Source organism: Panthera leo, chromosome D1, assembly GCF_018350215.1.
Source record: "Panthera leo isolate Ple1 chromosome D1, P.leo_Ple1_pat1.1, whole genome shotgun sequence".
NCBI classification, from domain to species: Eukaryota; Metazoa; Chordata; class Mammalia; order Carnivora; family Felidae; genus Panthera; species Panthera leo.
The window spans coordinates 71389315-71414356 of record NC_056688.1 but is presented as its reverse complement, the minus strand read 5'-3'; the positions used below and the strand labels follow the sequence as shown (position 1 = coordinate 71414356).

The 25042-nt window shown below is 46.9% G+C and overlaps 1 protein-coding gene across 1 annotated transcript in view; it reads right to left on the bottom strand.

Annotated features, from left to right (window-relative positions):
* Window positions 1-25042, bottom strand: part of INSC (INSC spindle orientation adaptor protein) — a 161087-nt gene that overhangs the window by 79610 nt on the left and 56435 nt on the right. The window contains exon 2 of the mRNA XM_042904829.1: window positions 13175-13275. Within this exon, the coding sequence (XP_042760763.1) occupies window positions 13175-13275 (101 nt within the window). The remainder of the gene's footprint in view (window positions 1-13174; window positions 13276-25042) is intronic.

Sequence of the window (25042 nt, the reverse complement as noted above, 5' to 3'; positions counted from 1 at the left end):
CACCCACCTATTATGCTGGGCCTGCTCTCTTCCCCTGTATGATCTCTTGTGTTCTCTGCCATTTCTGCATGGACCTTCTGCTCCAGGCTGTAGCAATGGAAAGAGTTTTCAGATTGTTTTCCAGAAATCCCCACTTTCATTGTTCATCCTTATCCACTTTGATATATTGTGGTTCACAGCATTTTCTGTTCATTAAACTGTCCAGTATAACATGGTAAGAGAGTTGATTCTACATTTCAGATATTTCCAAAAGTATGGGTTAGGGGAAATGGTGTCCACCAATATACCTCAAAGCTAATAACTAGGAATAATTTGTGAAGGGGGCATAGATAATGCTACTGTAGTCACTTTGGCCCATCCATTTCTCCAGGTTGTGGCCTTCCATCAATCTATTGGAGGGTTTTAAGGCAGGGAAGAGATCTGACCACTCTAAAACAATCAACTTAAAATAAAAAATCTAGCATACTTCAAGCATGCTATAATGAAAACTTTATTGAGTACCTTGCGTGAGCCGAGCACATATCAAGTGCTTGCATGTACCATCTCGGTCTTGTATTCACAGAAACACTATTTCGTATCCCCATTTCACAGAGGAGGGAAAACTGAGGCTCACATTAATTCCTACAGCTTGTCAATGGCAGAACCTTGACTTCCCTCCAGGTCTGCTAACTCCAAATCCTGTGCTGTCACCTATTCCCAGTCTTTCCAGGACCCCAGTGGGGTACATTGTTCTTTCTGTTTCAGAAAGCCAAGGAACTTGAATTTGGCTCCAGGTAACTGTTTCCAATCCAATAAGCCAATATGTTCATTTGACAGCTGCCCACTCCTGATGAGTCAGAGCCCATCTTGTTAACTCTGTCAAATGCAGGCATTTTAGATGTCTCCTGAGGGATGGGGGGGGGGGGGGGTTGCTAATTAACAGTCCCTGTCCTTTCATTAACTAAGGAATGACTCATTTCTTAACCTCTTAAAAGGATACACGTGTGTATAAGCATGGCCAGTGTACGTAGGAGAGCCAGTAGGACAGCACTAACACCAAGAACACCTCATGAGACGCCATCACCCGTGTTCTAATAGCCTTGCACCTTTGCACATGGCATTTGCCCTCCCGGAGCCACAGTTCCCTGACCTGCTTTCCCCCTCAGTCCTAACCACTGTCCCAGCCACACTTAGTTCTTTCACTCCCTCTGCTGTCACTTCCGGCCTCCCAGCCTTTGCACATGCTGGCCCCTTTCTCCCCATCTCCTCTTCACCTTGCTGATGGCTCCACATCCTTAAAATCTGCCTAAATGTCTCTGCTGAAGTAGGTTTCTCTGACTCCTAGATGCGCTTGTGTCCCCCGTGTCTGTTTTACCCCATCTTTCCCCCCATTGTGATGCAGGTCTCAACTGTTTCACTGCTGGACTATTAATATCTGCTTCATTCACCAGACTATAAGGGCAGGGCTCGCGTCCGTCATGTGCTCCCTCCATGTCACCCTGAGCAGTGGACCAGATACGCTGAGGACGGGATGCTGGGCGTATGTGTGTGGCACTGAACGAAGCAGGAAATGGGAATAACATTAACTGGTACCACCATCCTGCCTCACTGGCTTGTGAGAGTCGAGATGAAACCGGTAGTCATTATTGCCAACCTTTACCGAGGCTGGGCTTCGTGTCATCTCTCATGTGGATGGCTTCAGGTGCATTATCTTATTTATTTCTCATAATGCCCCTAGGAGGAGGGGGTTCTTACTGTCTTATTTTTACAGTTGAAGAAACGAAAGCTTGGAGAGGGAAAGTGAACTATGTGACATCGCCCTGCTTGTAACTGGCAGAGCCGTGCTCTGACCCAGCCCATCACACGCCAGACCCCACATCCTTAAGTGCTACTCTAGACTCTAGGAAAGGCCATGCCCTGTCCAAACGGCACACTTAGCACTGTCAGGTAATAATTATACATGCATTCTCACGCAGAAGAACTCAGCTTTAGTCTGCCCTCAGCCTTCATGGCTATCACACAGAACCTGATGCGTAGACTGAAAAGGGTTGAGCTTTGTCTTTCCCATTCTGTTCTCTTCCTCTAAGGAGAGGCTTTTCATCTGCCAAAGTGGAACGTTTAGGAGAATTCACAGATGGAATGTGTCAGGTGCCATCCGGGTACCTCTGGTAGTGCTTGGAAGTGCCAGTGACAGTAGAAAATCACCACTAGAGGGTTTCCAAGAGCTGGTCCACACTACGGGCAAGCCTCCATAGACTCAATGGCCTCCAGTTCCCACCACTGGGGCTCCTCTCCTCCACCACACCCTTGCTCCCACCCCCAAGCCTCGGGCTCTGACCAAGGTTCTCTATCCCCAGTTGTGGGCAGACTGAGAACCAAAGATGCTTCACCTCAGGCTGCACTGGAGGGGCTGCCCTCCTAAAGCACCCCTAGAGGTAGAGGCCAGAAGTTGCCTGTCCCATCAAGTTCCACGGCCAGCGCATGATGGGGCCAGGCCTGGAGCCCTGATGTCCCAGCATTGTCTGTGTACCTGCTCACCAGCCTGTTCTAGGAGCTGAGGACAAAGCCAACCAGGAGAAAATTCCAGCACTCACGGAGCTCAGCTAAGACCCCAAACAGGCAAGAAAGCACCAGGAAACCTCGTAGTCATTTCAACAGTAGCCAATGTGCAACGAGCCAGGAAGTGCTATAAGCCCTCTCCATGTATTATCTCTTTTAATCCTCCCCACTAACTGGAGAGAGAAAATTATTATTGCCTCCTTTCACAGACAGGCAGACTTCTGTGAGGAGAGTCATATGGTGGAACCGGGGGAGCCATTACTCAGACCAAGTCTCTAGAGTCTAGAGTCTCTGCTCTTATCAACTAAATAGCACATTGCCATCACGAAGCCATCAAGAAGCTGTGAGCAGGATAGCCGAGGACCACAGGAGACAGAGGGCCTGACTTGGCCTGGGAATATGTACACAAAGGAAATGACATTTGCCCTGGTTCTTAGAGAAGAGGAGCAGGTCAGGATGACAAGGGCAAAAAGACTGTTGGAAAAGCCTAGAGGCATAAAAATAGAGATAGAACGAGGAGTTTCACTGGATTCAAGCATGGTGGTGGTGGGGGGGGGGGGTTGAGGGAGTGGCCGGGAAGGGTCAGGTGATCAAAGACTCTAACTTGATTCAGAATTTGGGTTTAATCCTAAAGACAATGTGGAGCCACTGAAAACACTGTAGAGCAGGACAGTGACGTAACTGTGCAGAGAGAGTCAGTAGAAAACTGGACGAGAGCAAAGTGAACTACTAGACAGAAGGCTGACCTACCAGGAGACGGTAGGCATAAAACAGCAAGAAGATAGAAGCCTGAACTTGGCAGTGATGCCGGAGAGAAAGAAGTGGGAGGTCTGGGAGGGAGATGAGAGGATGTGAGGGTGAAGTGAAGGAGGGAAGGCAATGCAGGCTCCTCGGTGGCAGGAGGCCTGGGCGACCGGTGCTGTCCTGGCTGAGATAGAAAACCCATCGAGTGAAGAGCTAGTTCTCATTTTGTTTGGTTTTAGGAGAGGATGACAAGTGGGGTACACAAGGTCACAGCAGATGTGGGGGGCAGGCCCTGCAGAGAGGTCCATCAAAGAGGCCCTACGCTTTGCCAGGGAGGAGACGAGGCCCGGTGAACCCGGCCCCCGCCACAAGCCAGTCCACTCCCAGCCGCGGCCACTGTGCCGCCACATAATGAGCTCCTCTTCTCAATTTTAGAGTCTAGGGACTGCAGCTCATTAAGGTTTGGCCTGTGTTAGAGTCGAGCATCCCGTAATTGCAGAGCTCGCCTGACTCCCTGTCATTAGCTCTCTGGTTCCCTGGGCTCCACCTCCCCTCTTGGATTTGCTGATTGACCCCAACATAGAACGGCTGGCTAAACAGGGCAGCTCTCATTGCGTGGTGGGGACTGCCTGCTGTCCCCGAACCTTGCAGCTCCCAGGATTCAACCGTCCTCAGCCATGAACTTTGAGCTGCCATTCCCCTATGCATGAAATCTTTCCTTTGCAAGTACAGACGACTGATCTGATTACTCACACAGAGGAAAGGAATTGAAAATTAAGGTCAAAGCAGATGGACTGGCAATGAGTCACATTCCCTTCATGGTGGAAAACCACCACAGTCAGGACACGTTAGGGGCTCTGGCCAAGGAGCCTGAGGGGCCAGGGACCAGGACTAGGGTTGGATTTTCTCGGTCTCCATTGTGAACTGGAATCTGAGCCTGATGCTGTCAAGACTGCCCCCATGCCTGGGGCAGGGAAGGCATCCCACACAGTGAATGGGGTTCCCGGTGCCTGCCCAGTTCTCATCAGAGCCTCTGAGAGAAACAGATGCCTACTCCCTGAGTAACCCTCTTACTCTCCAATGGCAGCTTTCCTGGACATCTGGAAGAAGGTGACCAAGACCTAAAATCTGGGTTTTCTGCAGTCTGGCAGATTCCAGACACAGAGCCAGATGTAACCACAATCATCTCTACATACCAGGGTACTGGTAGGATGATTCTTTTCTTTAAGCTGGAATTATCCAGGGTGGAGGTGGGAACAGGGGAAGGGAACAGCATAGTCTTGTACCAAGAAATTGCCAGTGTGAAAACAATGAGACCCCTAAAATATTCATTCTAAAGTCAGAGGGAATTAACTACCCACACAGCAAGCAGGGAGGTTTATCGACAACAGAGCACCTTCAATGTACCAAGCACTCCCTCCTTCAGCCCTTAACAGCACTCCGATGGCTGGAGATTACCATCCCCATTTTACGAGTGTAGACACAGGCTTCAAATCATCACATTTGTCTAAGACCTCACACTAATAGTGATAATAAAGCTAACATTGATCAAGTGTTTATTACATTCTGGGCACTGTGCTAAGGGCCTGATTCCGTCTTAATTGTTCATTTAACCTTCAAAATAATCCCACGAGGTCCACATAACTGAAATTTGGGAGGTTAAGTGACTTGGCCAAGGTTACACAGTGGACAAGTAGAAATAAGAATCTAGGCAATCTGAGACCAGAGCCTTGCTCTTAACAATTATGCTATGCTCTTTGAGGTCTTTAGCAAATGAGCTGAGATTCAAACCCTAAAATGCACAGCCAGGGCCCTCTCTGCTATGGTTAGACTGCCCTTACGTGACATATCGATACCTTTTTAAAGCTTATAATCATTTAAACACTGTGGCGTGTCTGATCATTTTTCAGACCCTTGTCACATTTCTTTCTGGGAGAAAATTGGGTGTGTGTTGTTTAAATTCAGGACAGAACCCCTGGCCCAGTGGCCCCTTCATCACATATGTCTGACAGGTTTGTACCAGAAATACCACCAGAGCTGAGAAGCCAGGGAGACATGCACACAGGGTGAGGAGTGACCCTCTCAGGACTTCAGGCCACAAAGGGGTCCTCTCCCACCCCTCCTTGCCCTGCGCTTCTGCTTTGGTCTCTTAGATTGCCCCCTTCATTCATCAAAGCCCATCACTGGGGAAAGGTAACTGTGCCTGACCCTTCAGATGCCAAAGGGAACAATTTTTCTCAGCTCAGCAGACCCACACCATGGCCCCCAGCTGCTGGTACCAGTTCCTCATCCCCAGCTAATCCTACAGGCCTGGCATCCAGTGTTCCCCCAAACCCCAGGGGTTGATAGTTTACGGAGATCTATGCCTACACTGTGGTTGGCTCATTTCAATCTCTTTTCAGTTAGAATGGAACTTTATTCCTTCAAAGTCTGGATATTTGGATTTCCCTGCCCTACTCTATTCTACCTGCTATGTGGAGAGTTTTGTGCAAAAGAACACTTTACCATATGCCAAGAATACTTGGTAATGGCCTCCAAACTTTACTGAGTACCTCAATGTGCCAGGAACTTGGCTGGGTGCTGGGATTACAGAGGGGTTGGTTAGAGGAGAATCTCCAAGAGGGCAGGACCTTCTCTTGCACACTGACACATTCTCTGCCCCCAGCACCATGCCTGGTACTTCAAAGGCACCGATAAGCATTTACTGAATGAGTAAATGAATGACCATAAAGAAGCAATTATGGCTCATTGGGCTCCACATGGCATTTTGAGGTCAGCAGAAAGAATCATGGGAGCAGAGAGAAAGGAGGCTTAGTCCAAGCTCTGATATCTGACAAAGCTCCCCAGGCCAACACTGGACGGGTGCCTTCGAGTGCCCCAGGAGAGGAATCAGAGTTGGAAGATGCTAGGGTTTCTGACAGAAGAAACAGCATGCACAAAGCAGTGGAGGCATGGAGCCACATGCTGGGAAAATGGCAAGTTCTAAGTGTAATCTGGAGAAGTGGAGGTGGAATCAAAAACGAGGAATTCAAATTATTCAAATGTTGGAGTTCTGAGATTCATGGATTTATCTGTATTACATCCCACCAAAGCAGGGCACCCTGTTCCCCCTATAGAACATTTCTCCTGGATATACCAAGGGCTTCCATATAATCCAAATGGGGCACACCCTTAGATGCTGAAAGGGGTTCCTAAGCTAGGGCGCCTTGCAGTGTCCATCCCGGCTTCAAGGCAAACACTAGACCTCTTGTGCATTTCAGAGGAAGGAATGAGAAGACCTTGCCTTGGTCAATGGGACTGCTTTCTCAGTCCTAGACTCTAATGTGTGATATTTTTGTCCAGCAAAGGGAACAGACTCTCCAAAACTCATTCACAAACTCCTAGAATATTAGAGCTAGAAGCGTCCTTGGGGAAATTTTGCCTACCTCTTCATTCTCATATGAAGAAACTAAAGCTCAGAGAGGGAGAAAGATTGTCCAAGGACACACAGCAGGTTAGTATACAGCCAGGACTGGGAAGGAGGGAGGGAGGGAGGGAGGGAGGGAAGGAAGGAAGGGAGGAAGGAAGGAAGGAAGGAAGGAAGGAAGGAAGGAAGGAAAGAAGAAGGAAAGAGGAAGGGAGGGGATAAGGGACAAGAGGGCATTCTCTGGTTTCTAGTCCATGTTCCTCACTGCACTGGGTTCTCCCGTAAGAGATTTAATGATGAAACTGTGGATTTTTTTTTCCAGTGAACATAAAACCAAAGACTAAAGTTACTTTTCTTTAGAAGAAAAAAAAAATGTCTCTCCAGCTCTCTGATTCCATCAAACAATTAAATCTTTGGCTTGAACTCAGAAAGAGGATTTAAATTAATCAAGATAAAACTAGCTTACTCTTTCCCTCCAAGCAGCAACTTTCTACCAAAAAGAATGAAGAGTTTGCTGAAGACTGGAGTGCCTTGGGGAAAGGAACAAAATCCAAGCTATTAAATTAATTCCTCATAGTCACCTGAGGCTCCTCAGCCATTCGTCATTCACTCATCAAACATTAAACATTTATTCATTCAACAACCACTTATTGAGCTCCTACTGTGTACACTCTAATCACAGGAGCACAAATATGAGTCAGAAATTAATTTGGCCCTTGGGACATTCATCATTGAGAAAGGTAATGGCATTTACATAAATCATCACCCCACAACCCAGGGCCTGGGTTGTGTAAATTCTCAGTCCAAAGCAAATCTCATTTGAATGAGTGGATGAATGAAGTTTGTGTCTACTACTGATCACTGCCACATGAGAATTCCCCTGGAGCTCGGACACAGCTCTTCTAGAAACAGCATAAGGAACAGCTCAGAAGAGGCAGGACTCCACAAATGGGTGGGTAGGGGCCTGAAGAGTCTTTTGACAGCTCCGTTCCCTTCTCTGGGCCTCCGTTTCCCCATCTTATGAGGGTGAGAGATGAGCTCTAGGTAACTCCCAGCAGTAACATTCGGTGGTTCTATGATCCCAGTTCCCGGCACTGTATGGGAATTTAAACCCAATCTCTCGCCCTAAAAATAACTATTGAATCACTGTCCCGCTGCCTTCTCAAGGTCACGCCTGTGTTTCTGTGGATTTCTCTTGGGAGACGAGAGAAGTGAGGGAATTCGATTCTAACTGTGATTGGCCTTCCTTTCTATTTAAACAACAGAAAAATATCCAATTATCCCATTGACAATTACAGTCTGCACATTTCACCGCAGGCACAGAAAACAGGCCAGCAGCAGAAAAACAGCCACAGACCAGAGGTGCACATATGTAAGCCATTATCTGCTTGGAGACAGGCTGGCCTGCGGTGGCCTCCAGCTGGACGCCCCTTGCCAGCAGGCCAGGGGCTATCGGGGAGGCTGCCTGCCATTAGCTGTAGCCACACCCATACTGGCTCATCTCAGACTCCAGGCTGAAAGGAAACCAGGTGAGAACATGCCCAGTCTGGTCACCAACATGTCCTTAAGCACCCAAGCATCATACAAGGAACCTGATCTTCACTCAGTACGTACGTGTAGAAAAATTTTGTTGAAAGCTAATGAGTAAACAACTACCTGGATGAATGAGTGCATGGCTTGTTCGTGTGATGCCCCCAGGAACACGGTGGAAAAGACAGACTGGAAAGAGTATTGGCCAGCACTCAGGCCCAAGCACCATCTGGGAACACCTATCCAAGCTCCATTCCTTAAAGCTGACCCAGGGCAAGTACCTTAACCTCCGCAAGCCTTAGTTTCCTCATGGGGCAGATGTATGTGCTGCTCAGGTTCCCCTTTAAGGAAGGACGTGTTGTCCGCAGCTGCTGGGAGTATCACTAGCTAACAGCCTCCAGCCGCCAGGCCTTCAGACTGTCTCAGAGCCACCTCACCTAAGGTCATACCCTGGCCCACGGCTGCCCACTCAAAAGACGTATCAAGTGGGATTTGAAGACCCTGGCCACCCTGTACAATGAACAAAACTGTGATTCCCAGGCTCCCTGTGAGGGTAGCTGAAGTCACTCAAGTCTTCTTCCTCCACCTGGTCCTGCTTCTGTCTTCTCCCTTCCCTGAGTGCTGGTCCCAAAGGCACTCCCTAATAGGCACTCTCAACTCTCAACTCCGTCCCAAAGGCTGCTTCCCAGAGAACCCAACCTGTGGCCCATCACTTGCAATATAGAGATAATAATCAGCACACATGTGTGTCGTCTGGCGGGTACGTTCGGCGGGAGCCAAGGTTACACGGCTGGTAGGAAGTGGAGCTGGGACTCAAGCCCAAGTCTGATACCAAGGCCTATATGTTTCCAACCACTTAGACCCACATTCAAGTTTCCAAGAGGAGGGTTTCGTTCTCTGGCTTATTTTATTATTTTTAAATATGAAAGCTTTCCAGGAGATGTAGTTGGAGTTGAGAACCCTGACATTCCCTCTCCTATTGTCCATGCCAACTTGGCATGGGATCCCAGCCCCTGACCTGGAGCCCACACCTAGATAAGCCTTTTTTTTTAATGCTATTTACTCATAAGGGTCTCAAATACCAAAGGCCTAACCCCTATGATTCACCCAAGCTGCTGGATGATCTCACGCATCTTGTCGGTATTTGTTTATTTTGCACATTGAAGTGAACAATGAATGGCACTTCAGAGTGAAGTTCAGTTTCAGTGAAACACGACAGAGAGAAGTCAATTATCCAGCATTAATTATTTGTCTGGGGACAATAACCATGGTGTTATTCCCCCACTAAAGAGGCCTCTATAGCTTGGAACAAGAGGAAAGAAGAGGTAGCTGCTATTATCTGTCCACAATGCAGCATCAGATTGGATAAATTAACCCCTCTGACATCCTGTAAAGACACATAAGCCTTCTTCACGAACATGGCCCATGCACACAATTAATAGGCTGGTAGGGCCCAGGGATTGTGTTCCCCTAATATTCCGGCAATGCCAGGCTATGAATACATTAAAGGAAATACCACCTTCTCTCTGCAGCCCACCCTGCCCTATCAGAACTTTAGGGCTGAAGACATTCTAAGCAAACCCCTTCTCAGGTTGTAGCTTTGTGGCCAGCCAGAACTCTTGGGGTCATGTTAGTCTGGGGCTCTCCTCCCAAGATATGTGTGTAGAATATCAGTTAGAAACTCTAGCCCGCCTCCAAAAAGAAGAGTAATGTAACTTCTAAATCATTTTAATGTAATTTAATTTCCTCTTATCCTTAAAACTTCTGAGGCGATTGGAAGTGTGACGGAGAGAGACAGTGGTCCCCAGAGGCTGAAAGGGTGCCAGGGTCTGATCTACCTTTGCCCCACATTCTCTAGACCAGGGACCTAGTCTTTATCTGAAGAGGTTCTAGCAGTTACTGTGTACAGGCAGGATGCATTAGACATATTATCTTAAATTCTCATTATAACTCAATGACGTAAGTATAAACATGCCCATTTCATAGACAAAGAAAGCTGAATCTTGAGGTTATAACTACTATGCAGCAGAACCAAGATAAGTTGAGTCAGTCCTGACTCCCACACAATCCTAAACTGCCCTGTGACAGCAGCTTCCCCAGCCCCAGCACAGGCTCTCCGGTCCGACTGTCCCAGGACCCAGGAGGCTCTGAGGAGCTGTCCCAAAGCCCTATTGTGTTAGACGAGGTTATCAAAAGGACGTGGCCATCGGTTCACCCGTGCACTGGACCCCAGCTACCTGAGGTTCCTCACCGCCTGCCCTGTCCTTGGAATGTGCATTCCACTTGCCTTCCCCCTCCTAGAGGCTGCCCTCGGGACACAACCTTGAGATAGTGATGTGGTGCCGAGACTGTCTGGGTAGCATACTCAACTGAACCCACTTAAGGCCTCCATATACACTTTTAAGATTTTGCAGCAGGTGCGGAATCTACACATCTTGCGGCGGCTGAAGACAAGCCTCATATATAAGTTCCCTTGCGTACGTAACCTGCTGCCCACCAATCTGGGTGGCCCGCCTCCTTCTTTGGTCTCTCTCTGCCCTTTGATTACAGAGGCTGGTTTCAGATTACACCTGGGAAGCTCCCCAGGTGCTTACCAACCAACATATCGCCAGAGCTGTTTCTGCCCACCTGGCTCACAGGTACCAAGCTACTGCCTGGTGTGGACAGCAGCCAGAAAGACTATGAACACTTCATCTAGAATAGCTCCACTTTCTCCCGGCTTAAAATATTGAGCTGCTAGGAGTGTCTGTTGCTGATTTCTGATTTTCTCACCGAGGTCATTTGCCAAGAGGGGTCAGGGAAAGGATTTCTAGAAGACTTCCCTGAGATCACCCTCATGAAGAGCCACAGCGGACCTCTGACATGGAGTAGGCACTCAATAAACAACAGGCCCCCTATGTAGCTTTCCCTGAGTGAGACACTTTGCACATAGCAACTCAGTCAATTCACACGTTAACCCTATGAAATAGGTACTATTTTTACCCATTTTTATAAGTGAGGGAACTGGGGGTCTGACAGGATTCGAGAACTTGCACAAGGCCACACAGCTAGTGAGGGGAAGAACCTGGCTTTGAAAGCAAGCAGTCATGAATTCAAAGGCCATCAGCCGCTCCAACATACACGTATCCCAACAGGTTTGCACCTCATGATCCCTGAGCTCTGCCTAAGACACACTGTGTGGAAAGTTACTTGGGTCCCCAGGTGATCCCTTATTCTCCATGTTAGCCTGCACAGAAAAGTCCTAACTACATCTCTAACAGTGTTTTCCATTCTAAGTAGCATGCACGAGATACATGTCACACCCGTATACTCCCTTATAATGATGGCCTCATAGGGGTTAACCCAGTACCAGTAGACTTTTAGCAAATACTCATTATTTTTTTCTGATTTTAAAAGCAACACACATGGGACGCCTGGGTGGCTCAGTCGGTTAAGCGGCCAACTTCAGCTCAGGCCATGATCTCACGGTCCGTGAGTTCGAGCCCTACGTCGGGCTCTGTGCTGACAACTCAGAGCCTGGAGCCTGTTTCAGATTCTGTGTCTCCCTCTCTCTGACCCTCCCCCGTTCATGCTCTGTCTCTCTCTGTCTCAAAAATAAATAAACGTTAAAAAAAATTAAAAAAAAAAAAAAGCAACACACAGTAAGAAAAATACTCAAAAACCAAACAACATGGAAATGAATAATGTGTGGGGTGCCTGGGTAGCTCAGTGGGTTAAGCGTTCAACTCTTCATTTTCGCTCAGGTCATGACCTCAGGGTGTGTGGAATCAAGCTCTGCATCAGGCTCTACACTCAGTTCAGAGCTTGCTTGGGATTCTCTGTCTCCCTCTCTCTTTGCCCCTCCTCTGCTCTTGCTCTCTCTCTCTCTCTCTCTCTCAAAATAAAATAAATAAATTTAAAAAAAAGAAATGAATAATGTGATAAATTGAAACCCTCCATAATTCAGGTGGGGGGTGAAGGACAGAATAAAGGTAAGATGTCAGTGATACATGTAATACGTAAAACAAAACATACAAGACAAATCAACAATGACTTAACAGTCTTGTAAGGCTACTTGGATTCTGTTGCCTCAAAACGACCCCATCAAAAGATCTCAGAAAAAAATTTAAAAAGCAAGGCAGAAACCCTTGAGCCCTCAGTTGAACACTTCCTCTGTAGACCAAACCTGCATTACTGACTAAACAGCCCAGTTTGCCTGGGGCTGAGGTGTTTTCAAAGTCACAAAAGTTTCAGGGCCCACATCAGGACAGTCATGGGGCATCTGGGACAGTGGTTCACCATAGATTCAATGGCCTGGTACTTTCCCCTTCAGTTCTGGTGCTGGCCCCCCAAACCAGCCAGGTGTCCACAGCTCCCAGCTGTGTGAAGTCACCTCTGGGGCTCTGTCTCTCTTTCTTCTCACTGCATCGTCTGCCCTTCACCCTCTGCTCAGTGTGTTCCTCCATCCTCCTCCCCACCCCTCTCCCCTGCCCAGCTCAGGGCGACAAATATTTCTGGAGGATCTGCTCTGTGCTCAGTTCTCTCCCTGGTGCCCTCGAAGAAGTAGAAGACACCTAAGGGTAAACTGTCCCTTTCAAGAAGCTCAGAGAGAGTCTTCCATAACCCCGAGGGCCCCCAATGGCTCCAGCCTCCTTGCCCAGGTGGGATCAGGAACCCCCTCCAGGGTCTCCTATCTTAGCAGAATACCCCATTCAATTATGTTTCATTGTCTGCCTGCATCTTAAGGAGACCGTCCCTTGGGGGACTGGACATGCCTGATTCCTTCATGTCTCAGGGCCCACTTGCATCAGTATTTGCTGAGTGAACATAGCATCCCCAATGCTTTGTCTTAAGCTTCTACCCCAGGACAGTGCATGGAGAGGTGGAGCCACCTGCAGCCTCAAGATCCTGGAGCTGGGCCTCAGCCATTGGCCAGATAGAGCAGGCCTGGCCCTAAGAGACATCTATGGGACTTACCGCTGACCCGGCAGAGGGATGGAGTCCAGGTGGCGGCCTCCAGGCAACGCCATCATGTTGATCCCAATCTGCAGCAAAGCCTGCCTGCAGTGGTCGTGACCCTGGAAAAAGAGAGGGCAGGATGGGGTCAACAGATGTCCTTAGAGAGAAGGCTCAATCACTTTCGCTCTCAGATCCAGGCCACAAGGAGCCAAGGCAGCTATGGAGGGAAGGCGCCCTAACCCTCCTCTCCTTTTTGAACTGGTTTACACTCCACTGCCCTCACAAGTAGTGCAGGACTTAGTCTAACGTCCCAAGCTCACCATGAATCCCTACAATCTTTTATCTCCCAATATCAAACATTTGCCTGACCCATCTTGCTTTGTACCAAACACAGGGACACACAGACCAGCAAATATTGCATGGGACATACTCATACTCTGAAAGTATCTATGGTTTATCTGAAATTCACATTTCACTGGGCAGCTGTATTATTTGCTAAATCTGGAAAGTCTACATGCTAATTCTCTATAACCATCACAGCGCTGGGTTATTCATGTCGATTATGCATGGGAAATGTGACTCTGTAGTGGGCATAGTGGTTGCTTCCCAAAATCCATTCCGCTTCAGATGATATAATTTCACTCGAACTGCTAGTAACTGGTTCAGAAATAGGCATGGGACTCAATTCAGACCAATGAGCCATGATAGGACTGCTTCTACAAAAAGTTTTCTTTCTCCCAACTGCAAACCACAGGAGACAGTATCTCTCCCATTGGACCTGAACAAGGAAATACGTCACATCATTGCTGCTGGAGACCAGCTTGCAATCAAGAGAGGACCTAGCTGGGAGAATAAAGCTGGCACATAGAGAATAATAAATCTGGGTCCCTGGTCACTAAGCCACTGAATCAACGAACCCTGGAGTCTGGCCGACCCCTAGGCCTTCCTGTTATGTAAAATGATAAAGTCCTTGTTGTTTAAAGTGAAAATTTTGTTAGTGGACAGCCAAAAGCAGTCTGATAAAGATAAACCAGATTCCAGGGGCCTCCGTCTCAGCACTGAGGACCCACCTGGGTTGTCTGTGCCTCAAAAGTTGCACCAAGACAATGGTGCCCTTCCTCCATCCAATCAGCTGCCCGCCTGTTTGACTCCTCCTGTTACCTTGTCCCTTCCTTGTTCTTCCTCTCTGCCACCTCCTTCTCCAAGCTGGTGAGGAAGTTCTCCCTGAGGAAAATGGAGATTCTCTCACCGTTGCCTGGGTAAAGCAACAGAAGAAGGGTTGGCCATCACCCAGCATGCCCTGCGCTTGAGGACAGCAGATTTCAAGACTTTCAGGGAAAACGCAAGTATGAGCTTGTGGGAAGATAACAGCTGAGAAGAGGGAGATAAGTCCAGAAAAATTAAACTCTTACTCCATGATTACAAATGACCCTTATGAGAAAAGAGCGGAGGAGGACTTTAATTAATAGTGATCACGCTGGACATAAAGTACCCTTTATGATGCTTGGAATAAAGAATAAGACAGTTGATCTGAAAAGTATGGGAGACAGGAGCTCAGAATAAACTAGGGAATTGTGTAATTCCAGAGACTCATGGCCACTGCCTGTCTCCCAGTCTGTGGGTCCCACCACAGTATGAACCCCTCAAGGGCAGGGACCCTTTGTGCTCCTAGCACTGAGCCAAGAGCCGGGCATGCAGCAAGCACTCTATGGGTCTGTTGAAAAGATGAGTGGAACACATTTTTAGTACCTTTCTGCTGAGCCCTAATTCTTTATCTGTAACTGAGAGTAATAATATCTACTGTACAGGGCTATTACAGCAATGACAAGACATAAAGAATATGGAACTGTCAGGCCCGGGTGAGAGCTCGATAAATAGTAGCCTTTGTTATTCTTATGCCCAGAGAGTCCATTGTATACCTGCCCTGTGGTCAGCTAGGTCGAGGGAGATGCAGCAAATGAGACAAAGCATATAAAGCTTTGATAGTGCCCATCAACATCAGGAGTATCACCATTGTTATTTCTAGCATTATTATCATTACTGAAAAAGTATATTTTTGAAATCCAGTGAGTCAGCAGGCACAAAAGGATGGCACAAAAGAAAAAAACAACAAAAGGAGGTAACTGTTCCCTTTCCAATTTGTTTGAACTCAAAAAGGAAATATCAGCTTTTCAGAGTGAATGCTATGACGTCATCAGATAGCAGTGAGCAAGCAGATCTCATTTTACCTCCATCTCCGTCACAAAGAAGAAAGGGGTACAGAGTAAGAACAGTCAAGAAGGAATTTGAGCTTATGGCAGGTGAGGACACGGAGGCGGTAAGGAAGCTGCAAGGCCCTTTTGAAGTGTGAAGCAGTTAGGGTTCTGTGAGGAGATGAAGCATGCCCTTGGTATTGGAGGACCTTTGGATCTGATCAAGTCATATCTGATGGACCTAGAAAAAGGGAGCGCTGTCATGAGCAGAAGGATGCAAGAGAATGATGTGAATTTCTAAGAGGTAGATTCTAGAAACATAGCTTGGTGACCATGAAATTCTAGAACAGATGCCTAACTGCTGATCTGTGAGCCCTTTGGGCAGAAGCCAGCTAGAGCACAGTAGGAACAAGTCATGTCCAAACCATCTGCTTCCGTTTCGTTAGGGACCACTGGGCTCCTAGCCGAGGGGAACACAACAATAAACCTGATATATCTTGATTTCGCTTAAATGCCCTGATGAGACATCCTTGTTCAACCATTTCACCCATAGCCTCCCAGAGTTGTGCCAGTGGAGCCTTCCAGCAAACAAAACCTTCGTTCTTGTGATTGCATGTTTTCCCCGAGGCTAGAGAAGCCTCTTGGGACATTTGGGAAGCATCTGTATCAAGGACCTATTCACAGACTATATTATTTATGCCTGCCTCTTTTCCCCAGTAGGACAAGACTCCTTGATGCCTGAAACCAAATCTTGCTCAATGTGGGACTGATCCCAGGACCCTACATAATGATCTGCATGGTTGAAGCCAGGATTATGAGTCAGATTGGCTCTCAGGAGAGCCATGGCTCATATTCAGTGCGGATGAGGCACAGGTAAGAGAGAATATCTGGAAAGTGAGATAGGAAGGACCAAGAGTTTAACCCAGCTGATGTTTATAAAATGCCTCCACCAATAATAAGAGCTAATATTTACTGAGTGTGTACCATGAGCCAAGCACTGTTCTAAATGCCTCATATGGTATTAACTCATTGAATACTATCACCATCCCCCTGTTACTGATGACACAGAAATTCAGTGGAGGTATATGCATTGCTCAAGATCACAATGCTGGTAGGTGACAGAGGACTAGGATCAAGGTTTTAGGATTTAGAGGGGAGGTGCTAGAGCAGGTGGAGATGATGATGGTAACAAACGAGTGGCACATGTCAGGCATTTGCTAATAGGAAGCCCGACTCCATTCCATGGTGGCAACTACACCCAGCCCCAAGACCTCACAGCCAGCCAGCCCTCTTCCCTGTCACCAGTGCCTCCCGCTGCTCCCATCCCCCGGAAGGACTGTGAGTGTCCTCCAGCTTCGTCTAGTGCCGGCTCTCAATAACGCAGCCGGAGGACAGAACAACGGTCCCTGCAGAAATGAAGCAGATTGCAAAGACTGCAGTCAAAGGGTACAAAGAAGACAGGCACGGACAGTGGGGACATCTCTTCTGTTCCTCATTTCTTGGTTCCTTTTGCGAGAATCGTGTGGACAGTTGTGGGCCCCAAAGGGATCAGGAGATGAGGAAACCACAGTCCCAGCTAAAGCCTAAAGTGTCACTAGCTTTACAGAGAAGCCTATTTCAAGCATGCAGCCCTCAGGAAAGCCCCCAAAGGCTGCTGCCCCGGCAGCCGCCTCCCCTACTGCCCTGCACTGGACTCATCCTACTGAGCAGAGAGATTCCGATTACACACCTCCAAAGCTACATAGCATGTCAGGGAGTGGATTCAAAGTAGCCCCTTTGCCCCACACTGTCTGTCCTCAATGTTATTGCAAAAAGAACTTGAATTTTGGGGTCTGACAGATCTGGATTCAAATCCTGACTCTGTACCAGATTGGTACCTGAGCTTGAGAAAATCATGAACACCCATGAATGTGGTTCCCTCCATTATACCTGCCTCCTAGGAGCTTCATAAAGATTAAATGAGATCACTTGCAAAAGCCCCTAATAGATTAAAATAAAATAAAATAAAATAAAATAAAATAAAATAAAATAAAATAAAAATCATGTGCTTGACACATGGTAGCTTCAAGAAGAAGTGTTCCTCCTCATGGAAGGAGTTATTGAGAAATGTATCTCAGGGCAGAGATGCTGTCTTGCCCATGAGAGGGGTAGAAAAGACACATGCAGAAGTGAGCAAGAAAGAGGAAACTCCATTACCTCCAGCCCCAACCCCTAACCCCACCCAAAGCCCTTCCTAACTCATTGGAAATCTCACCCTGGAGCTTTGCAGCCTTTGTACTGAAGGCTCTTGGCTATGCCTTCCCATCCCAGGAGAGGCTAGTTTACAAGAAGGACTTGAAGCCTTAAGTGTCTCTGATTTAATTCCATGCCCAATGAGACAACGGCTCATTTAGACAGCTCATTTTTGCTCCTACATCCCATTAGAGGCAGCCCTAGCTCACCTCCATTTGGCTAACAAGCCAGCTTGGGCTCAGAAGGAAATGGAGGCGATTTACAGCAAATTATTCAATTAGAACAATGACTGGGGCGGTTTCTGCCATTGTCTAATGGGCCAATCCCAATACAGCTCGAGGCTGGGCTGAGATTATTTAATCTGCAGAATCCATTAGGGCTGTCAACAGGGGCAGGACAGCAAATATTGTGGAAAGCAGTTAAACTCCAATGCAGCGCTGGGTACTGGGAGGAGGCAGCTGGGGGTGGGGCGGGGGAGGGGTGGCTGGGAGAGGAATGAGACGTGGGGATTCAGTCATGTCCCTCATTATGTGATCCTCTGCCCCCTCATTTTTCTCCCCCCTAGAATTTATCATAATTGTAACTAAACAATTAACTGAAATTAGTAGCTTAATGTTTTCCCCCCTGAGGATCCCAGGGTCAGGGACTAGAGGTCTGTCCTGCCCACTGCCATATCCCCCACCCCGCTCCTGACTCTGTACCTGGTGCACAATTATCAGATCCACTAACGCTTCCTGACTGCCTGGATGGGTTCTCACTGAAGGAGCCCTGGCAGGTGCCTATCCTGCTGCACTGTGATGAGTATTCATTGAGAGGGTGATGGGAGGGCCTTTTCCAACCATGCAGGCTACAGGGAGAGGGCTCTGCATCCTTACACCCACTGACACAGAGCCACCTGTCCCCTCCTGAGTTTCTGTGGCCCTCACTGTCTGATCACACCTGGCTAAGCAGGCTCCCTCCCCACCCCCAGCTGTGACCCAACAGGTTCTCCCAGACAGAGAGACAGGGACAATGGACAGTTGCATCACAACTGCAAAAACTGCAAAAGAAGCAAGTGGGTGCTCAGGGAGGTCCAGAGGGCTTCCCAGCGGTACTAGGTGAGCACAGGTGGGGAAAAGGGGTCAAGGCCTGACTTCAAAGCTGACACTTGCAAGAAGAGTGTGAAAACACAGGAGAAAGGAAGGTGTGGAAGGAAGGGTGGGCAGACAGAGGGAAGAACACAGGGAGATTAAGGAACTGCAAGTGCTTCTAGAAGGCTGAAGTGAGCACCCCAGGCTGGTGATGGAGTTTAGAGGAAACGATCCCAGTAGCATGGGAATACAGAAAAAGGAGTGGCCACTTTCACCTGGGAAAGTAGGCCACATTTCTTAGAGGAGACGACATCTGAAGTGGGTCCTGAATGCAGGGTGGGATTTTGCCAGGTGAAATGGGACAAGGACATTCAGTGCCAAGAGAGAAGTGTGAACAGTGGCATAAAGACCAGGAAATGAAGCAAGTATTCAGGGACCCAGATCTCTCGCAGGGCACTGGAGGGAAGGTGCTTCCGTGGTCCTGCATACGAAAGGAATGGATTCTTTGGCCTCTTTCCTATGGGTGGTAGGGAGCCACTGATGGTTTGAGCAGGGGAGTAAAATGATCAGAGTGAAATTTCAGCTCCCATGGTGACCAGTAAGTGGATGGACTCCAGGGAGTGGGGCCAGTAGCAGCGGTCCATTTAAGAGACAGGTGCAACTCCCAAGGGGACCACCAAAGCCCTGGGTTGGAGGCATGGAGACCTGGGGTAAAAAGGAGGGCGGCTGCAATGAGCTTTGGGAGGTAACAGCAATGAGCTTCCCTCCTCACCCCAACTCAAGGCACTGTTGATCTGTGGGAGCATGGCAGCAGTCCTCGAGATATTTCAGTATTGCTAGCTGGGGTGGCCAGCATGCTGCAGCAATCAGATACTCTAAGAACCCTCATTCCCAGGGGAGATGCATGAAACTAAGCAAAATGTCACCTAGCCCTACTGAATAGACTGAGCCTCATGAAATATAGACAGCTCCGGCTCCCTGGAGGAAGCCTGGGTGGCCCCTCACAGCTGTCAGGCAGCAGAAGCAAGCAGGTGGGCAGAAAAGACCTCAGGGCTCACAGGAGCTGGGCTTGCCCCTCAGGCCCTGAAGACCCTGGCCAGGCAGCCGAGAAGGACTGTGCATCAGACCTCAGCCCTGCTCCTCAATTCCAGAGCCAGAACAGTTTCAACAAAGCACAAACAAGGCCCCAAGCCTCCCCTTGATTAACTGGATACATCTACCTTCTAGGCTTTACCTAAAAGGTAACAAGAATCCCACCTGCGCAAATATGTCCGGGGCAAGACTAGAGCCCTCCAGCCACAATCTGGGCAGCCTTCCTGGAGGAGCTCACATCATACTGTTAGAGTATTAGAATTAGTAGGAGGCCTTAGAGATTATTCCCTTGTAATAATAACTATAATGATACTAATAATAAGTAGGAGGAGAAGAGGGAGAAGAGGGTGCTATTTGTCAGGCACTGTTGTAAATGCTTTATAGTTATTCATCCTCAGAATAATCTTATGAACAGCTCGTGTTAGCCCCATTTTTCAGATGATAAAACTGAATCACAGAGAGATTAACATGGGCAGATGGAAAGACATGTTCAGAGAGGGGAAGAGATCTGCCTGAGGTCACACAGCAAACTGAGCTATATCTGGAACTTGCATTCGGGTTTTCTCACTCCCAGAAACTTCCCCATGAGAAATCCAAACAAGGCTTTGTATGGTTAGAGCCCAGAGAGACCCCACTCAGGCTCAGTGTGATTTTCCCTGGGAAATCAATGGCTCTGGCAGTTCCCCATCTATAAATCTAGGATAATTACTCATGCTCTTTCTCCTTTGCTGTAGCTATCAAGCACAGGGGAATGACCAGTGGATAGGAAACCGCAGGGAATCCTAGTCTAATTCAGCTCAGCCTTGGAATAAGACAGGCAGGTTGATGCAGAGATGTCCACGAGTCCTCAGAGGTCTGAGAGAAAGGAGCCAGAGTTAAACTCTCCCTGCTGAGGTCCAGGTGCCCCAGTCCCTGATCAATATGATTGCCCATCCTCTAAAGGGCTCCAGCTTGTCAAAGCCAACTGCCAGGCAGCCTCTCTTAAATGAGCATGTGTAATTGTCCCAGGGGGAAGCCCAAAATTCCTGGAACCAGGAAAGCCATGGCTGCTCCATCTTGTATCTCAGGGTGGCCCCTTCCTGATTCTAGGGCCATGACACCCCAGCTGCCCATAAGAGGAGCACCCAGCCCTGAACCACACAAGGAAACTGCAGTTACTGCCATCTGGGAGCTGGCCCTGAGCTGCTGATCATCTAATAGGCGAAAGTGAGACACTGGTACCCCAGACGTCCAAGACCTTAGGCAGAATGTAGCCCCCGAGAGAAGCTATGCCGGGCCTTTGGGCCACCCCCATCCAGAACCCCTGTTGCTTAAGAACACAAATTCGGAGTCAGTGCCTAGCTGTGTGACCTTGGGCATTAAGTGTCCTTATCTGTGAAGTGGGGTACATAATAAAGATAATGGGAGTAATGGTTCCTTCCTCATGGCACTGCTATGCGGATCAGTGAGATCACAGATGTGAAGTACCTGGCACACAGGGGTGCTCAGAATCAGACTGGTTCTGTTTCTCTTCTGGTGAGGACAAGTAGCCAGCAGCAGGGGAGGCAGCCAGATGGAGGCCAGTCTACAGCCTCCTGAACTATATCCAGCTAGTCAACTGCTTTTTACTCTTTCACTTTTTAATTATCCCCTCTTACTTTCTAACTTTTCCTGATGTGAATGTTAGCCAACTGCTCAAATGTTCCTTAGCTCCGATTTGCAAAAGCGAGAGCCCTCTCTCACTGGGCCCAGATCCCAGGGTGCTAAAATTAACAATCAGTATACTTTAAGCTAATGACTTACTGGTCGTGACTGCCACGAACAGACATAACTCTCAGATAAAAGCCATTAGAGAAAATTGAATAGCTCCAGCGTGGTGAAAATTTGGATACATCCTGTTTCATAAATCACGCTCAGGGGTTACGCGGGGCGAGCTATTTCCCTCTCTGAGTCATGATGAGGCCCCAGGTTGAAGGGGTCTATATACCCTTGGGAAAGAAGACATAGGAGGGAGAAGCATACGATCTGGGGCATAGAGTGAGTCAAACATGAAAAAACAGCCAATTTACAGAATGCTGTATTATCAAGGCTCATTTCTGCCTGGTACGCTGCATATCACAGCAGCGTTGAAACGGTGCACTGCATGGTGTCTACTTCAGAGTAGGAGTTCAACAAATATTGGTCATTACCCAACAGGGGATTCCATGGTTCTCCAAAAACATCTTGCTCTTCCATAATGCTATGCATTGCTCATGGCATCCCAACACGTCCAGATCAAAATCTCCTCCACTCTCTTTTTCTATCTCCAGGTCATACCAAGGTTTCGGGACGCAGCTCTAATCCCACCTCATCTGGGAGGCCATCTCCAACCACTCTAACCTATGTGATTTCTCCCTCCAAAGAGTTACCTAGGACTCAATAAAGCTGCGAGGTCTTGAACAGTTTTAAGTTATAATGGTAGGTATGCTTTCTCCATGGCCCTCTCTCTTCCCGTCTGCCCGTTAAGTGATGCCAGAGCAACTGGAAAGCCACACCAACACGGTGAGGCCAAAAGATGGAAGAAGATGAGTCCTGAGCATGATTTAGAGTAGAGCCACCCAACTCACATCAGTCTGAGGGATAAACAAGAAATAAACATAATGTGTTTGGGGGGTTGTTTATTATAGCAAACAATCTGAATTAACCTAACTATGAAAACTAAAGTCAGTGCTATATTTAAGGCATCCATAAGAGTGCTAGACACAGAAGTCTCTCAGTAAATATAAGTCCCTTTTCCTATCTTCCTTGGTCTTGTAGGAGATGGTAGAATACTGTGTTTGTCTAACAGTTTGCCTCTGGACATTGGCTCCAGTTCAGGCACAATATGGCTAGAGTCCAGAAGTTGATGAGGTGACAGTAGGATGGAATAAATACCTACAAACATTTAAAGTCCTATCAATTCTGAGACTACGATTCTGTTTCTCAGTCACTGCCTTGTCGCTCATATGTATCCATTCACAATAATAGCTACATTTTACTATACTCAGGTGGTTCTAAGGTGCATTTTTTTCATATTTTAGCATCTGAAATTGGGATACATGTTTCAGTCAATGGCATCTTGGCACTGTGTTACAGTTTAAGTGAAAGCATATTTTCTTTTTTATGAAGCAACAGGGCATCTTACAATCTATGGCATTTTAAACTCAATGAAATATAATATTGGGCACTTTATTATGTGCCAAGCACTCTTCCAAGTGCTTCATACAAATAAATTCATTTATTTCTCAAAAAAAAAAAAAATCCAAACTAATCAGTACTGCTATTATCCCCATTTTAAAGATGGGGAAATAAAGACCCAGAGAGATTCTAAAATTTGCCAAGGTACACAGCTAGTAAGTTGAGTGGCGATCAAGACAACATACCCTTTAAGGAACTCCATACTATGCCACTATTTTTCAGCACCTGGTTTTTAGTTGACAACTGTGTCCCCTTCTTATAGACAACGCTCACACAGAAATTTTGTGTTTGGCAATATGATGGACCACATATTCTAAAATACTTTTCCATGAGAAGAATTTGAAAGGATTGACAAAGATGCTTGATGTTTTTTAAATGCATCACTGAGCTGGCAAAAAATAAGAAATCTGGAGAGGCCAGGAGGAAAGCAAAAGCAGGAACCAGGGAAAAGAAGCAAGAACTGAAGGGAGTTTTTGCCCTAAGAACATCTGCTACTGTATTCCTTAAGTTCTGTTTCACATGTGTATTGGGTAGGGAAAACTAGGCACAAAGCCTAGGGACTAGGGAAAGGATCAAATAGAGTCCAAAAGACCAGAAGCTCAATGTTAAGGGTAAATGAGAAATAATCTTCTATACAGAAGATGCAAGAAAAGTTGTATCCCAATTTCACCACTGAGTAAAGGAAAGTAAAATCTCTCCCAAGAATTAACGACCTTCATATAGGTTTGTGACCTGAGTTCACACTATCCATTGCTTGGGGGGGGGGGGGGGGTGTGAAGGGACTCAATTAGAGAATTTAGCTTCAAGAAATAAAAGAGTCATGGAAATATTTTTCAAGGAACAAAGGCTATAAATTATAACCAAGCAGATTTGAGAAAGAACCAGATTTGAGATGGAACTTCTATAAATTAAAAATATAACAATTAAAATGAAAAAACTCATTAGAGATCTTAATCACAGCTCAAGGATGAATTAGTGTAAAAGACAGAACAAAAGAATTGATCTGAAATGCATCCCAGAAAGACAAAGGGAGACAAAACATGACAGAAGTAAAGCCAAGGAGTGAAAAGTCTACCAAGGATTTAATCAGATTTCCAAAGGGAGAGAAGAAAAAGAACAGGGGGAAAAGTAATATTCAAAGAAATAGTGGCTGAAATTTTTCTCAGAAAGTTTGAAAGACAAAACAACTTTCAAACCCAGGAATGCCAATGAATTTTAAGCAGAAAAAATACAAAACATACACAAACCATAGAAAACTCATAAGACTGGGGTGCCCAGGTGGCTCAGTCAGTTGAGCGTCTGACTTCGGCTCAGGTCATAATATCACAGTTCATGGGTTTGAGCCCCGTGTCAGGTTCTGTGCTGACGGCTCGGACCCTGGAGCCTGCTTGGGATTCTGTATTCCCCTCTCTGCCCCTCTCCCACTCATGCTCTGTCTCTCTGTCTCTCTCTAAAATAAATAAACATTAAAAAAAAATTTTTTTAAAGAAAACTCATAAGACTAAAGAACAAAGACAGAGAAGATTTTGAAAGTTTCCAAAGGGGAAAGAAAAAAAGAGAGAGAGAGAGGAATTAGATCAATAGGTGACCACTTAAGAGCAATGATGAAAGTCAGCTGACAATGAGAAAATATCTGATTACAGAGAATAATGGTCCTAAAATTCTATACACCGAGAAACCCTCTTTCAAGACTAAGGGTGAACTAAAGACATTTTCAAGCAGGTAAAAATCCCACAAAGGAAATTCTCTTTTTTTAACGTTTATGTATACATTTTGAGAGAAAGAGAGAGGGAATGAGCAGGGGAGGGGCAGAGAGAGATGGAGAGAGACAATCAATCCCGAGCAGGCTCTGCGCTGTCAGTGCAGAGCCTGATGTGAGGCTCAAACTCATGAACCATGAGATCATGACCTGAGCCGAAATCAAGAGTTGGATGCTTAACCAACTGAGAAACCCAGGCACCCCACAAAGGAAATTCTAAAGGATTGATTTCAGGCAGGAAAAATGTAATGCCTGACGGAAAATTTGAGATACAAGAAAGAATGGTGAGCAAACTTACTTGTAACTATTTCAGGAAATCCAAACAAATCTTGACTATAAGAAACAA